The sequence below is a fragment of the Panthera pardus genome, unplaced genomic scaffold (genome assembly GCF_024362965.1).
Source record: "Panthera pardus isolate Hobbes unplaced genomic scaffold, ASM2436296v1 HiC_scaffold_16, whole genome shotgun sequence".
In the NCBI taxonomy this organism is placed as follows: domain Eukaryota; kingdom Metazoa; phylum Chordata; class Mammalia; order Carnivora; family Felidae; genus Panthera; species Panthera pardus.
The window spans coordinates 86996061-87013132 of NW_026526721.1; the positions used below are offsets into that span (position 1 = coordinate 86996061).

At 36.8% G+C, this 17072-nt stretch overlaps 1 protein-coding gene across 5 annotated transcripts in view; it reads left to right on the forward strand.

Annotated features, from left to right (window-relative positions):
- ZMAT3 (zinc finger matrin-type 3) overlaps positions 1 to 15408 on the forward strand; it is a 32601-nt gene extending 17193 nt beyond the window's left edge. For 2 of the 5 annotated variants that reach the window (XM_019463218.2, XM_019463219.2), the window contains exons 3-6: positions 1528 to 1728; positions 3985 to 4151; positions 4271 to 4371; positions 7977 to 15408. In XM_019463218.2, coding sequence (XP_019318763.1) covers positions 1528 to 1728; positions 3985 to 4151; positions 4271 to 4371; positions 7977 to 8188 — 681 coding nt within the window. In that variant the 3' untranslated portion in view covers positions 8189 to 15408. The remainder of the gene's footprint in view (positions 1 to 1527; positions 1729 to 3984; positions 4152 to 4270; positions 4372 to 7976) is intronic. The other 3 variants (XM_019463220.2, XM_019463221.2, XM_019463222.2) reach the window with 3 other exon arrangements.
- The last annotated feature ends 1664 nt before the right edge of the window (positions 15409 to 17072 follow it).

Sequence of the window (17072 nt, forward strand, 5' to 3'; positions counted from 1 at the left end):
AAGATAAGAAGGAGCTAGCCATGCAGAGAACTGAAAGAAGAACATTCCAGGCAAAAGGAACAGCAAGTACAAAAGCCCTGGAGCTAGAATGAGTTTCATTTCTCATAGTTCTGGAGGCCGAAAGTCTGAGATCAGGGTATTAGCATGGTTGGATTCTGGCAAGGTCCTCTTCCACGTTACAGACAGCCAACGTCTCCCTGGATCCTCACATGGCAGAATGAGGAGGGTGAGGGAACTCTTGGCCTTCTTTTTATAAGGACAGTGATTAATCACCTCCCAAAGGCTCCACCTCCAGATTAGATGTCCACATACAAATTTTGGTGGGACACAATCCTTCAGTCCAAAATAAGGATGGAGATAGATAATTTGGGAGCTACTAACTTGTTGATTATTTTAAAGCTATGAGGGTAAAATAATGTAGATGGAGAAGAGGGCCAACGGTGGAGCTTTGGATGTTGCAGAGTTTAGAGTATGAGAAGTCAGGAGGTAAGTGGGAGTCACAGAAGACAATAGAAGGGAGTAGCAATGGTGTCATGCTGCTTAGAGTTAGAATGTGGTGAAGCCACAGATGTGAGTTTGACTACGAGGTCACGTGACTTTGGCAAAAGCACCTTTAGGGCATTCCAGTGGTCAGAAGGTAGAATTTATCGCCTTACTTTAATTACCTGCTTATATATCTGTCTCCTCCTCTTGAGTGTGTGCTAGGTCTTTTCATTTCTAGGGCTTAGCCTGTAGTAGATGGTGAATGAATGTTTGCCTACAGGCTTGAAGTTTCTATCAGTTCAGGGAATATAATCGTGTGAATAACAACTTAAAACACACCGAGAGAGGCAAATGCATTTTAGTAGAGGTACACAGTGCCTCCTGAAGCCATCCTGATATAGTCAAAAGGGCCTTGCTCTCAATTCAGAGGGCCTGTCCCAAGCTCTGGCTCCACTTCTCACCCCAGCTGAAGGTGCCAGGGACAAGTCCTCCACCGTCTCCAGACTGAGTTCCTCAGCTATCATGTGTGGGAAATACTAACAAATTCCTCTTACAGGAAATTTTGTGAGCAGCAAATGAGCTGATGCACAGGAGAGCCCTTTGCAAGTAAAAAGATACTCTGCAAGTGCTATTTTTGTAAAAATAACTGGATTATCCATTTCATTACTGACTTATAAAGTAGATTAGATCAGAGTGTAGTAAAACTCATATTTAGGCAGTGGCATATGAATGGCAACAAGTTGGGGGAGGACATAGATCACTGGGAAATGCGATACTTTTCCAGAAATAATAGGAAATTCATATTTTTTTGGCTTTGTTCCCTCATCTTTCCCAGATAAATCATTCTATTGGAACCAAAGAGTAGACTCTTTTACTTTAAGATCTAGTAGTCTCTTTACCCCACTGTTGCATATATCTGAAAAAATAAAATGTAGGTAACATCGCTTGGGTTTTTCTCCGCTTATTTCTATGTTTTTAGTGAGTACATTAACTCAATTTGACAGATTTTCTTCATGGTGATTACTCATTTCATTTTACTTCTAGGGTAAAAATCACGGTAAGAAACTCCGAAATTACTATGCAGCAAACAGTTGTCCTCCTGCTGCCAGAATGAGCAGCGTGGTGGAACCTGTGGCCACCCCAGCGGTTCCAGTCCCTCCACAGGTGAGATGGGTGTGTCAGGGTGGAAGCTGTCCTGTGCACAAGTGGTCATGGATGAAATTTGTCATCCATGAGCCCATCAAGGTACAGTTGGGCAAATACTCCCAAAAGGTTCTCCTTGGTACTTTTAACTCCTTGAACTGTAGTGCTGGATGTAAAGCTTGCCAACATCCATGACCCTCGAGATTTCTCGTTGGCTTTGGTTGCGATGCATGAAATGATGAAACAAATATTGGTACATGTACTTTTCTCTAAGCATTTCTCAAAATTCTGGGTTAAATAACTCTGAATGTCTAGGCTAAGCTCTGAATGAAAAGAGAGGTTCTTAAACACTTACATCTTTATTACAGTTAATCCCCCTGACTTCCTATTTGCCTTCCAGCAAGGTCAGTTTTCTCAGATTACCGCTTTCTTACCTCTATGGCAAGAGCCTGTATAAACTTTATCTGGACTTTGGTGTAATGACACATACTGGTGAGCCAAGTTCTTTCACTCTTTGGTAGGTAAAGCAGGTGTTTGAGGCAAGAAATCCTGTACTCGGTAACAGTCTCTGAAATATGGATTGTATTCCTTCATCTGTCTTTGTCTGTAGAACAATACATGGTCATAGATAATAATAACTCTAATTGAGCTCTTACTATGCCAGGCACTCTGCTAAGCACTTTCCATGCGTCACTTCATTCAGCGCTGGGACTAAGATGATGTCAGGGATGTACTTGACTTAGGCACAAAAATTAAGAGGGAGCCAAAACATTAAGTTATCAAGATAAATATTTTAATGTCGTATTGTAAAAATCCAAAATTAATTTGAAAAAATCAGTAGTAAACAAAATGTCAACAACTTAAAGACGGGGTAGGTATTACTGATTTTCCTTCTGCCTTGGCTGCCATATGGCTTGGCATGGCGCTATTCCTGATCCTGTCTGTATTTAAAATTTTGATACTTTGTTTACATTGATTTCTTTTGGCATCAGGTTTGATTTGTAAGAATGTTCCGTTAAAATATTATTTATCTTGATGGCTGAGTTTTTTGATACACCCTTAAATTTCATGCCCATGGCAAATGCTTGTCTTGCCTCATTCTAGTCCTGGACCCTGATTGCATTTAGTGCTTCCAAGAACGTAGAGGTATTGGCCTTATTAGTGGGCGTGTAATCCGTGGGCCAGCAACATTTGTCTCAGCTGGACATTTATTAGAAGCTCAGGTAAGCTAAGTAACTTGTCCATGGCATTACATGTTTTGTGAATTGGCGGAACAAGAATTTCTTTTGACCTTGGACCTCTACTAACCATGACAGCATAATTTTACTTGTCTGAACATCAGTTTTCCAGTATTTAAAGTGTGGACAGCCATTCCAGGTATCTTTCCATCCTCACGAGTTTGTGGGGTAAATGAGAGAAGGTAAAAACAGAGTCAAAGGACAGGAAAATACCCAGACAGATTTTCAGGCTGAGCAGTTTACAGGGCCCTTATTCCTCAAGGCTGCTCTGGAACAAGATGGTCACTCCTGGCTGGGGACTGTTTTCAGCTGGTGTCTGCCTCCTGAGCAAATAGCCATCACCTTCTTTCACAGCCTAGCCCTTTGTGATTTTTGGAGACAGCTATCCTGTCCCCAGAAAATCTTTCTGACCGGATGAAACAATACTGTTTCCCTCAGTTGGTCCTAATACAATATGCTTTCCAGGCTCCTTATTATGTATTTTATTCTCCTCTAGCCAAAATCTAGTTTGTCTTTTTTTGTTAACAGTATTTATTGAGTAGATACTATCTTCCAGGCACTGTGTTAGGTTTCTCATAACTCGTTTCTCAGCTGAATACAGTTGTCTGAATCTGTTGGTTATTTTTCCCCAGCTACATCTGTAGCTAATTTTTAGACTCTTTGGGAGAGGGGCTCATTTGTAAATATATGTCTGTATATCCCTTCTGCATTAGGTAGCAATCCCTAAAAGCAGTAGGCATTCATTAAAGGCTTGCTGATGGATTCTGGATGGACTTTACCTTTCTGATAATGTGATATTAGGCCTTACCTGTACTGCCCTGAATCTTTTATGCTTCTTTTAAAAAATTTCTCCATGGAGACAGCAACAAGCCATTAACCAGTTCGGTACATAGGTGATTGTAATACAAAACCACATTGTCTCTCAACATTTTTTTTTCTCTCTGTTGTTGTTGCTTTTTTTTCTGGAATGAATTATGTCCTTTCCTTATAAAGCCGAATGCTGTGGTCATACCGTAACCTTTGGTTATCTTTCAACACTTAGAGGGAACTTTGAAGGAAAGAAGGGAATAAACTTCACATTTTTTTTTTTTAACTTTGTCTCTTGTGTCTTTGATGTCAGATGGGCTCCTTTAAGCCAGGAGGCAGAGTGATCCTGGCCACAGAGAACGATTACTGTAAGCTCTGTGATGCCTCCTTTAGTTCTCCGGCTGTGGCTCAGGCTCACTATCAAGGGAAGAATCATGCCAAGAGGCTGCGGCTGGCGGAAGCTCAGAGTAACTCATTCTCGTAGGTATTGCCACTTTCTCTGAGGCCAAAGTGTTGTGTAAGACTGACTGTCTAGAGAAAAAGAGTTGAAAGGGATCCTTGTTTAGAAGTCTCACTCTTTTAAAATTTCTTTTCTCCAGGGAATCCTCAGAGGCGGGTCAGCGGCGGACCCGGAAAGAAGGGAATGAGTATAAGATGATGCCTAATAGGAGGAATATGTATACGGTACAGAATAATTCAGGTATCCTGTGGATTTCCACATACCTTGGCTACATTCTACAGATGGTCTTCTTTATTTTTATTTCCTTTAATGGGAATAAGTAGTCCTGGGAATTTGGGGCTAGCTAATGGTTTTGTTCAATTTGTCTAGTGGCTTTTCAAGTTGGCATTTATTTCCAAGCATTTATTTATTTATTTATTTATTCATTCATTCATTCATTCATTTATTTATGCTGAGGTATATTATTTATTTTTATTTTAAGGTCTCTGATCATAGTCCTTTATACTGCTCCTGGTGTTTGCCTGCTGAGAAATGTAAAATGCATTATAAAAATGGGCTGTTTGGTTTAAAGTTGTACAATGTTAAATCTTCATTTTGGGGGGAAAATAAAAAAAGATTATAGCAGTGGCTTTTAAGTAGGGTGGTGAATCAGATTTATTGGGGGAATTTTTACAAAATACACATGCCTGAACCATGACTTAGAGATTTTCAGTCAATAAATTGGGAGTGGGACCCAGACATATGTGTGGTATGAAAATGCTTCTTCAGTGATTCTCATATACACCTTCAGGTTAGAACTGCCACTTTAGAGGAATGTTGTCTGCATTTTCTGATTATCTCCGGTAGGGGAGAGTTGAACTGAATAGTCCTTCATTCTCTCCCCATCACAGCCTCCAGTGCACACACATATCAGCAGAGGTAATTCACGTGAACAGTAAATCAAACAAAAAAACAAAAAAAAGTTAGTTGGAAAGGCAAGAGAAGCATAGAAAAAAGGGACATATAGAAAGCACAATGTAATAGGATTAATAGAAGTTCAGATATATGTCAGTAATTATAGTAAGTGTAAATTTACTGAAGTCCCAGTTTAAAGACAAGTGTTATAAGATTAGATAAAAAATTCAGCTGAAAGGAAGCTGAGATAGCTGTATTGATTTTAGATAAAGTAGGGTGCCTGGGTGGCTCCATCAGTTAAGCATCCGACTTCGGCTCAGGTCATGATCTCACAGCTTGTGAGTTTCAGCCCTGCGTCAGGCTCTATGCTGACAGCTCGGAGCCTGGAGCCTGCTTCGGATTTTGTATCTTCTTCTGTCTCTGCCCCTGCTTGCTTGCACTCTGTGTTTTTTTCTCTCTCTCTCTCTCATAAGTAAACATTTAAAAAATTAAAAATTAGATGAAATAAACTTTAGGACAGATGGCAGTTTAGACTACATTCTCTGGCCAGAATACAATTAAATGAGAAGTCAATATCAAAAAATACATTTAAAAAAATGTTATGAAATTTCCATTTGGAAATTTTAAAATACTTCTAAATGACTCATGGATCAAAGAAGTAATCATACTGGAAATTAAAAATTCTTAAAACCAAACAGTAATAAAAATAGATCAAACTGTAGGATTCAGTGAAAATAATATCTTGAGGAAAGTCTTAAGTATTTCTTACAGTAGAAAAGAAAAGCAGAAAATTAATAAGCAGTTGTCCAACTTAAGTCAGTTACATAACTGAGTATTGACCCAAAGAAAACAAAAACACTATTTTTTAAAAATGTTTATTTATTTTTGAGAGAGAGAAGGAGAGAGAGAGACAGAGCGCGAATGGGGGAAGGGCAGAGAGAGAGGGAGACAGAATTGCAGGCAGGCTCCTGGCTCTGAGCTGTTAGCACAGAGCATGATGTGGGGCTTGAACTCACCAGCTGTGAGATCATTACCTGAGCTGAAGTTGGATACTTAACCAACTGAGCCACCCAGGCACCCCCAAAAACACTATTTTGAAAAGATATATGTACCCCTGTTTATTGCAGCATTATTTGCAATAGCCAAAATATGGAGGCAACCCAAGTATCCATTAGTATATGAATGGATAAAGATGTGGTGTGTACATGCATGTGCGCGCGCGCACACACACACACACACACACACACACACACACACACTATGGAATATTAATCATAAAAAAGGATGAGATCTTGCTCTTTGAAAAAACATGGATGGACCTAGAGGGTATTATGCTAAGTAAATATAGAGAACAAATAGTTAGTAGGGGAGGGGAGGGCGGCTTGGGCAAAATGGTGAAGGGGAGTGGGAGATACAGCCTTCCAGTTATGGAATGAATAAGTCAGAGGATAATAGGTATAACATAGGAAATATAGTCAATGGTATTATAATAGTGTTGTATGGTAACAGATGGCAGCTACACTGGTGGTGAGCATCGCATAATGTATAGAATCGTTGAATCGCTATGTTGTACACTTGAAACTAAGGTAACATGATGTGTCAGGTATACTTCAATAAAAACAAACAACCCTCCCAAGGAGCGCGTGGGTGGCACAGTTGGTTAAGCATCCAACTTTGGCTCAGGTCATGATCTCACGGTTTGTGAGTTTGAGCCCCACCGTGGGCTCTGTGCTGACAGCTCCGGAGCCTGAAACCTGCTTCAGATTCTGTGTCTCCCTCTCTCTCTGCCCCTCCCCCCATTTGCACTCTGTCTCTCTCTCTCAAAAAACAAACAAACAAAAAACAAACAAAAAAACAACCTCCCCAACTTAAAATACATTAGTTATAATTTGGTTTACCTATAAATACGTCACATTGCATATTTTGAATTCTAAAGAATTTATTTACATAATTATAGATTAACTTTTTTCTTTTTGAGAGAGAGAGGGAGAGAGTATGGGTGTAAGCTGAGTTGAGGGGCAGAGAGAGAGAATCCCAAGCAGGCTTCATGCTCAGTGGAGAGCCTGATGCAGGGCTCAATCCCACGACCCTGGGGTCATGACCTGAGTTGATACCAAGAGTCAGATGCTCAGCTGACTGAGCCACCCAGGAGCCCCTAGATTACCTTTTTTTGAATGCACAGGCTAGTAAATTCAATTTAACATAGTTAAAAAAAAAAAAGAAGTCAGTTATGTAAAAAGAAGAAAATAAAATTATTAGTAATCCCACCAACGTTTTTGTATATGTCGTTCCCATCTCTCTGTATACTTCTTTAAAATAGAAATGCGATTATATTGTGTGATATTCTTGTTTCACTTAGTAGCTTATTATAATTACGTTTGCATGTAATCAAAAGAGTTTTTGTTACTTATGGTGACTGCATGGATTTCCATTGCATCCATTACCGTAATTGTTCAAATCATGTGTTTGATCTCTCCTTTCCCCACATCCTCTGATAAAAACTTATATGAACACTGGTCATAAATAATGTCCTTGTTGACAAATCTCCGTGCAAAAATTCTCAGTATTTTCTTGGGATAATTCTTAGAAGTCGAAGTTTTGGATTAAAGAGTTAGCATAATCACAAAAGTTTCCATGCAATGTTTGGAAGTTAAACAGTTTTTAAAATTTTATTTACTTTTTAGAGACATTGCCATTTTGAGCTTGGGTTTGGCCCTATGGTAACCTTTCTGATGATAGTCGGAGGAATCATTTTAGCTTTTTAGATTGCACCTGTATAAAAATGTAATTTAAGAAAATCTGGGAATTTTGCATTCTTTTAAAGCTGGGAGTTCAGTGAATTTTATAATTTGAACTTAGAGTGACAAATTACAGTGATAATCAGCCAGACTGCCATCGTTTATTGAGTAAATATTTTGAAGTGACTACACTACTTTCATCTCTTGCTTTAGCAGGTCCTTACTTCAATCCCCGCTCTCGGCAGAGAATCCCCCGTGATCTGGCCATGTGTGTGACTCCAAGTGGCCGGTTTTACTGCTCCATGTGTAATGTCGGGGCCGGCGAAGAGATGGAGTTCCGGCAGCATTTAGAGAGCAAGCAACATAAAAGCAAGGTGTCTGAGCAGCGGTACAGGAACGAGATGGAGAACCTGGGATATGTATAGTGCTTGTTACATTCAGAGAGAGCAGCTTTGCCTGCCTGGTGTTTTGCCTTCTGTCGACATGCCCTGCTTTTGTGGTCCTTTTGATATAAGTACATTCCTCTGCTTAATGTTAATATATGTAACCTGCAGTGGTACCGTGAGATGTCAAAACTGGGGAAGGTAAAGAATGTGCTTCTTAGGTCACGATGCGTTTTCAGGTCAGTTGTGTTGAGCTACTTAGAGCATGTGACCTACCTACCCCATGAGAAATAACTTTTTATCTTGACCGAGTTCTGGTCAACTAGTAGCCTGATCACTTAGAGCTTTAACTATTTGAAAATTTCACCTTCTTTTGCAATTTTAGTTTTATGTACTGTTAAGAATATTCTTGAGTTCTTACTTCAGATAACGGTGACAACAGGTAAGCAGAGATTTTGGTTTCCCAAGGCTTCTTTGGAACCACCTCAACGCAATGCCTTGTCAGTAGGATATACTATTATTGTAAACTGCATTAGGGTCTTTCCCAGGACATGTTTTCCCATTATCATGTCTTCCCATTATTGAAATGCAGATTTTCATGGATTCATACACTTCCAATGTGCTTGTAGACTTCCAAATGGTGAAATTTCATTTCCAGTCATGGATTTCATTCATTTAAATGCCACCTTCTTCCTTTCCCCTCCCCTGCCCCTCCCCGTCCTGGTTGAATTAGCTCGTAAAATAAGCTCATTCTCATGCCCCAGCCATATTATGGGCTTTCCAAGCCCCCCATTCCAATATCCAGTGAGTGTAAGATAGATATGCTATTTTTTACAAAGATATTTTTTGGATGGTTTTAGAGTTATTCACTGATAATATGTACTTGTATGATGGTCTTGATCCTAAATTCAGTTCTCTTGACATTTGTTTTGGCAGACTTTTTTGATAAACTGATCCTTACATTGTACATTCTTTCCTGTCTTGCCAGTTTGTTGGCCGTCCTGAGAAAATACTACTACCTTACTGTTTCATAAATAGAGAGGACTTTAAAAAAAGTTAATCAAATTTTAGTAGCATCATTTCCAATAGTAAAATACGTGAACTTTGGTTTCTTTATAATTTAGCTTTCTAAAAGATAATAGAAATACATTATGGAGTACTTTGGTATCTGCTAATTACAACAGTATTATTATTTTCTTGTTTTCAAAATAAGAAGCTCTAGTGTATGGCTAGATTAACTAATGGAGTACCCTATGAACTTTCATTACTTGTATTTTATCTACTTACTATAGTTACATGGATAAGACTGGTGCTCATCCATAGTTCTTTGAAAGGCCACATTCACCAGGAAGTTTATATTGAGTAGTATCTTTGCACTATGGTCAATTCACATTTGATTGCTTACATTACTAATTAAAAATGAAACTCCTTTTTCCCTTGGGAATTCTATAAGCAAAGAGATGAGGAGAAGGAAATTATCATTGTCATTCTTTTCCTTTAATACTTATGAACAGTTTTTGAGCAATCTAGATATGTATTTAAAATTCAGTTTTGGGATTAACCTCTAGTTCAGTATCAAGTTGCCCTTTGGTTGAAGTGGTTTTTTGAAAAATAGTAGAATTGTTTAGTAATTTTTTTTCTCCCCAAAATAGAAGAATGAAATAACGTTATTGAGATTCTATCTAGACTTGTGACTCATAGTATAATCCTTTGATATAATTGATTTGTTTAGGGCAATTTAGAGCTTATTTCGTTGGTCAGTAGGTTACTCATTTTGCTGCTAAGTATAATTTTTTGGTAGATTTTAATATAACAGTGCTGGCCACTTGGTTCTATAATTATTTAAAAATCTCATTTTCCCCTCTTTCTCTTTATGTCTCTGTGTGTGTGTGTGTGTATGTATATGTACACACACACACATATATGTGTGTATATATTTATATACATATACACACATATGTTTATGTGATACCATAGAGAAAATTTCATTGGATCCTTATTTCAGATAACAGTAAAGGATTGTGAATAAGAATTTACAGTTTGTAAAAGTGGCATTTATCTATTTTCCATTTTTCCTTTACAAATAAAATTAAAGGAAGGATTTCACCCACTCTCCCCACTTAACAATCTCATTACATATGTACAAAAAGCAGTGGACTTAAAGGCCTTGATGTTTTTCCTGGCCTTGTACATTCAGGTTTCCAGTCTCCCAGTGCCCTTAATGGATGTTATGAATGCATAAACGCATTTTCTTTAAAGAAAAGTTAGATTTATAGTGTTATTTCTTACTTGCTCTATTTCTTTGCACTAAAAAAGAGCTATGTGTTTGTTTTATATGACACTTTAGATACCATATTGCCTACAATAACTCAGTTTGCTCCTTAATTTCCAAACTGTAGGAAGTTGATAACTTCCATGATCATTTATGGAGGTTACATACACATCCAAAAAACAAAAAACAAAAAAACCCACAAATCTCTGGGACAGTGGGTTGTTTTGGGCTTGTTACCTTGCAATATTCTCCTATATTCTATAGGTGAAACAAAGGGTGACAGAGGTTGTCAGAAAGGAAATACCTAAATAAACACATCTCTGCATGGTACAATTTCTCATATTCATACATTCCCTGTAGACAGTGTTTTTTCCCCTGTCGAAGAAGGCTGTTGTTCCTGCTGCAGTGATAAGTGATCTCCATTGGTTTCATGTTGTGAAGTCCACTCCCGCTCTGTAATGTGCTTTAGAATTTGCACCCTGTGCTCCCCAGGAGTCATGTTAGTATCTTTTTATATTCTGTATACAACGATGGACAGAGGCCTAAACAGTGGAAAACCTTGAGTCAAACAAATAGATTTCAGTAATCATCTGCAAGAACTCATAGCATCAAAGTCTCTTTTCTCTGTGAATATCTTTGTGTAAGTTGTCATTCAAAGTCAATGTTAGAAGATAACAATTAGAAACTCTTAAGATATTGAGGGCAAGAAGTTGTAAAGGAAAAATTCCATGTTCCAATTAAAAGGTTGGATTGCATATGCCTTTGAAGTGTTTTTTTCAAAAAGTTAAGCTACAAAATTGAGTGTGCCATGTAATCCTTTTGACTCACATTGAACAGAAAAATACTTTGTTGGTCTTGTCTTTGTATATTATGTACTGCAACTTGTAAATATGTGCATGTTTTTTAATTACATTTGTCTGCTTGTCTCTTATTGCACTGGATTCTGCAAGATGAATAATATTTTATACCATTCATTTAGAAAAAGTAACTTCTCCAACTCCCTCATTATTTCCCCTTGTAATTAGTTGGTAAACTCAGAAAACCATTTAGGATTTTTGAAACCCTGAGATTGAATGAAGAATCATGGCTGTCTGAGATCATCCTTATGTTCCTCTGACTTAAACATGCTAAAGGGAAGCATGAAATCTTCCACCTTGTTTTATAAAGCTGTTCTATAGAACTGATAATGCTTGCTTATAGCTACCTATCTACACTTTCAATGAAGATAAATGGAGAAATATATATTTCATGTTTATATATAAACATATGTATATATATTTGGTTAAATCTTTCTCTGTAGATAGATTCTAAAGATTAGTGGTGGGATTTAGGATTTCTTCACTCCTGAATTGGCTGGGACCATGAGCAATGACAGCTTGAGGACTGTCCAGTGACCTGTGTAAAAAAGAGCCTTACTTGTGTCAGGGGAGACATGTAACTGTTAGGTGGAGTATCCTCTACAGAGAGGTCTAGGGATGGTATATTTGGAACCTGTTTTGTTTCCTTAATATCAGGATGTAGGCTGGAAGTGCTCTTTGAAGAACTTGGTGAGGCATATACTAAGAACAATAAAGCTTCCTTAGAAATAGAAATATTTTGTCAATATAGGCAAAAGTTTAATGCAGGCTTTTGAAGAAATGCTTGAAAAATATTCCACTTTGCCAACTTTTTTTTTTTAACAGCCAAATCATTGTTCAGGAGTTTCATACATAATAGTGTTTTGTTGTTGCTTTTGTTTTTTTTGTTTTTTTTTTTTTGTTTTGTTTTTTTTTTTTTTTGGGTTGTGGACCTCTACCATCGTAAGTTATTACTATCGGTCTAGCTGAATGGACAAATAGCTGTGTAAATAGCTTCTCATATGACGTTCCTACTGATAGCTCTTTGACCTTTTCTTCCCATTATGAATGGGAAGATCATTTGTAAACTCCCTTTCTGGGTAGCTACCAAAAAAACAATACTGGTTTGTGGTCCCATGTGACCCTGTCTCCGTTAAGCCCAGAATATGAGTGCCTTTAGCAAGTTTTAGCATTTTACAGAGAGAAGAGATGATAGAATTATTGCCATTAATCACAATTCATAAAACAGAAGCTTGGAATAGCAAAGGTCTGTGTGAATTGTGTTCTATGTCTTTTTTTTTTTTTTTGCTTAGTGCAATTTCAGTTTGATATTGAGTAAAATTGTTAACATTATTGATCAGGAACCATACCCCTGAAAATAAATCCAGTTATCCCAGGCTGGCAATAGTCAGATTATTTTTCACCTTAATCTGTGTTACGTTTATATTTAGTGAATAGTAGTGTGGTGGGTTGAAAAGTGCTTGACATTGATGTTTGGAAGAACTTTTTTCCAGTGGTCTTTTCCCAACATGTCTATCCAGGAGAGAATTATTTACTTGCAAATGAGATGTGTGAAGAGACTATCTTACCCTTGCCACAATACTTATGTTAATTCATCTCTATGTTAAAGAAAGGATCTTCACAAATCAGGGGTGAGGACTTTTAAAACAAAAATTCCCTACTTCAATTAATTTAAAATTCTAAATTGCCTGGGTACTTTGAGTCTTTAAAACACACTGCTAAATTAATTTTATTGTAGAAATATTAACATTTTCCTCAACATTTTATTATGAAAAATTTTAAATGTACATTGCAGTTGAAAAAATTTTACCATATATGCACCAGTAAATTCTACCATCATCATTTTACTAGGTTTGTATTACCACATGTCCATCCATCCCTGTATCCATCCATCCATGGAGTTTTTTAAAATCCATATTTCAGTGTAAATTTCAGACAGTACATTTCCCTTACACACTTCAGCATAGGTGTCATTAACTAGAGTTTATTATTTGTTTAAATTAATATCTTTTAAAAAGCAGTGTATTAAGTTGATAACCTGAACCAAATAACATGCATTTTTTTTCTCTCTCGTGAACTTTAGCTTTCTAGGTTTCTGTTTTATATGTGCGTAGCATAAAGGAAGACAGTTCCTTTCCAACCTGACATTTTTGGGGGTTGGTCATTTTAAATGCTTAGTTGTCACACATTTTAAAATTCGATGATAAGAACTTTTTTCTTTACCCCTCTTCGATGATGTATTTTTGCTGAACTATGCAGCTTCTTAAAAAAACTGTAAATTACCAATTGGGGTTTATTAAATCAGTGTATACCTCATTTTAATCTATTGCTGCTTTTCTCCACGATACTACATCTCTGTCATTACTTTTACCTGCTCCACCAGAATGTAGAGAGGAGGAAAGTCAAACCTATACATGATTAGTGGTTTTAAACAACTTGAGAAGAACAGATTTTGTAGTTTAGAAAGTTGAAACCATTAACTTATTTAAGGACTTTGAATTCCCTGAGAATTGTAATTGTCCATGCTTCCTCTAGCCATAATTAGCAGGATCAAAAACGATTGTACTGTACAATGAGTTGTTGAAATTGTAAGCCTTAGTAAGCATCTTTAGCTTTACTCTAGTACTGTCTAGAAAAAAAGTTTTTTGACATATGCCTTTATTTTTATGCCAAATTTTTTTGTGGATAAAATCTGAAGAATTTAAGTGACTTGCTCCAGGTCATGAAGATTGAACAAATAAGTCAGAATTGAAACTTGACTATTCCTGATTCATATTCTTGTGCTTGTATGATACAAATCATGACTTCCAAAATAACTGAACATTCCTTTGGGGACCTTAACATGAAAGTATGTACTTTTAGTAGTTAGACTTTCGTTTTTAGGCATTTTACGGTTCTTTGAACTTAAAGATTTTTTTCATGGTCATGTTCCTCATTAAGCCAATGTAATTACTAAAAATCTCACTTCACTGTTGAATACTGACTAATAATGCAGGTTTTATGAGATTTCTTTTTGCATTTGAATAACCTTCATGACTCACTCCTTTTTCTATGTAAGTGCTTAAGTGACCCCCTCACTAGTGAAAATAAATGTTCTATATCACTGATTCAGTGTATATTGTCGACATGATATATTTTTTTAAGGAAAAGTAACCCCATGTGTCAGGATGAGTGATATCCTAGGGCAAAGCACACATGAAGTTTATTTCTACTCTGCAAATCTGGCATTTACTGGAACAAAACTCTTTTAGAGCGGCTGGTCGTTGTTTTGCCTTCTTTTGGTACTTGAGCACCTTTCTGTGGTTTTGTAAATCAGTGTGTCATTTTGTAAGAATTTCTTGTTAATTCTGTGTACATTGGCGTTCACCTTGTGGTATCCTCGGCTGACCATAATAATTTAGTTTGGGTATGGTGTGTCTGCTTTGAAATGCCTTACTAGAGCATGTCCGATTCTGCTCTCAAGCATTCCATGCATCTGCTAGGGCAATACGTTGCCTGTCTTGGATGTATGCTCTAGATCCAGAAGCAAAACTGATTTTGCTTTCACTGTTAAGGTTGCATTTTAGTGTAGTTATTGTTTTAAATTAGAGAATAAAATCATAAAAAACCAAGGGAGACTTTAGAACACTTCATTTAATGGCATGGCAAACTTTTAAAATTGGCTTTTGCTGTTTCACTAGAACAATATCTAGTAAAGGATATGGCTAAAAAGCGCCAGCCAGAACCGTATGAAATTGGGGTTGTTTCCTAAAATTTTTTCTAAATGTCATTCAGGGGTTTAACATCTGTGTATGCTGTTGGGGCTAAGTGCCAGTCACTGATTTGGAAATCTTTGCATTCTGGGGCCATAAAATGGCAAAAGTATGGGATTAAAACCAATCAACTGTGGTTTTACACAACTGTGAATTGTGAAATTGAAATTGCTCTTTTGGTTTTTTTTTTTTTTTTTTTTTTTTTTAGCATATCGAATATAGAAATCCAAAAGTTATTTAAAATTTACACTGCTTATGTTGATGGCTCATTTTGGCTGTGTATCCTCACTTCTGTACTGATTTATGATAAAAGCTTGACATTATTATAACAGGCATTTTGTGTTCAATTTAATAAAACAGTTTCTGAGTCTTGTCTGCAAATTGTTTGGTTATGAGTTGGAGATCACAGGGAAAAGGTACATTGTCAGCACTGAGGCGTTATTTTCAATGCTGATGGTCAATGACTAGGTTTCCCATTCATCAGTCTGCATATGATCTGCCAGACTTCTTGAACTGATACAGAGTATGTCAGCTCTTGGGCTTGCGGTAGAATTGACCTAGCTGCTCACACAACTTCTTCTGTACATCACTGGAGTTAGCCTGAGCCTGGAGCAAGTTCTTAATTTTATTGATGTATTTTAAAATTTATCTTTCCTTCAAATTCTAAGGAACTTTGGGCTTAGCAGGACCATAATCACTGCTTCTGAAAATAAACAATGTAAAAAGGGATCTACCCATTAATCTTTTGAGTGTTTCACATATAAAATACTCTTATAATTAGCTTATATATGCAAATATTGAGCTATGGTCATTTAAGTACTCTGGGTTACTATATGCAATGTGCTTTTGAATTTAAATACTCATTTTAAAAAGTAGATTATAGGGCTGGAAGGTGCTGTTATGGTTTGTTTAATCAGGATGCAAGACACATACACTTACTGTCGTGGGAAAAATTCTTGTGTCTGCACAAAAAAATGTTTCTGAATGAAGTGAATAGATCACATTGAATCTGTCTGTGTGTTGTAAAAATACTCAAGGCAGCACATTTTATTAAATCATTTCTAAGAGATTTTTAACTTAAAAGAAGGCTATGATAATGGGCATCAAAAAAGAGAGTCTTTAACCACTAGAGCTTTTCAGCTTTTCTTTCTTCAGGCATTTCTGAAGCTTATTTGCTGAAAATCTATTCAAGATCAATTGCTGGGTGTTATCCTTTACAATTGCCTGTATGTAAAAGACTAGTAATGAAATTTCACAGTCTGTTATAAATTAATATAAGATTGTAAAGAGATCAGAAATAGGTATTTTTGTGATGAATTTTAAGATTTTTATCATCTGAGTTGAAACTTAATCCACCAACTTTTATTCCTACTTGTGGGATATTCACAAACTGTTGAAAAGTAGAAACCTACAAAAAGATGAAGACAGGGAACAATTTTGAACTGTAAATATTTAATAGGGATGTGACTATGAATCTTTGCCAAAAAAAATCACTTAAAAGTACATACCATGGTGTGTAGATACATGTGGGTATGTGTGTGTAAGAGAGAAAGATGTGGAGATACATGGATAGAGAGAGAAAAGCGTATTAGGAGGAAGCGTACGGAAGTATGTTGTATGTATGTATAATGAAGTACGTTCAAAGGAACAGATGGATATTTGCCACTGGAAGAAATATGCTTCATCATAGGAGTCTATAACGTCTGCTTGGTACTTTGGTTGTCTTTAAGTATGTAATTAGAGCTTCAAATATACTTTGGCTGGCAGCCATCCCTCCAGACAGGAACAAGATGTCTTTCATAGTAGCTTTAATTTTTAATCTTTGCTAATGCCAGAGGCTCTTCTCTATCCCTGTTTTTTTAGAAATAGCTTACTGGGTTATGGACTTTGACCAAAGGTATCTAGTGCCACCCTGTGGACTCTCTAAATCTTAGCAGTTTGAATGTGGTTGGTACACTACTTTGGGAGCAGGATCTTTGGCTAAAAACCATCTAGTGGAGGAGAAGAGTTGTCAATCCATAAATAATGTAAGGGCAGACATCATG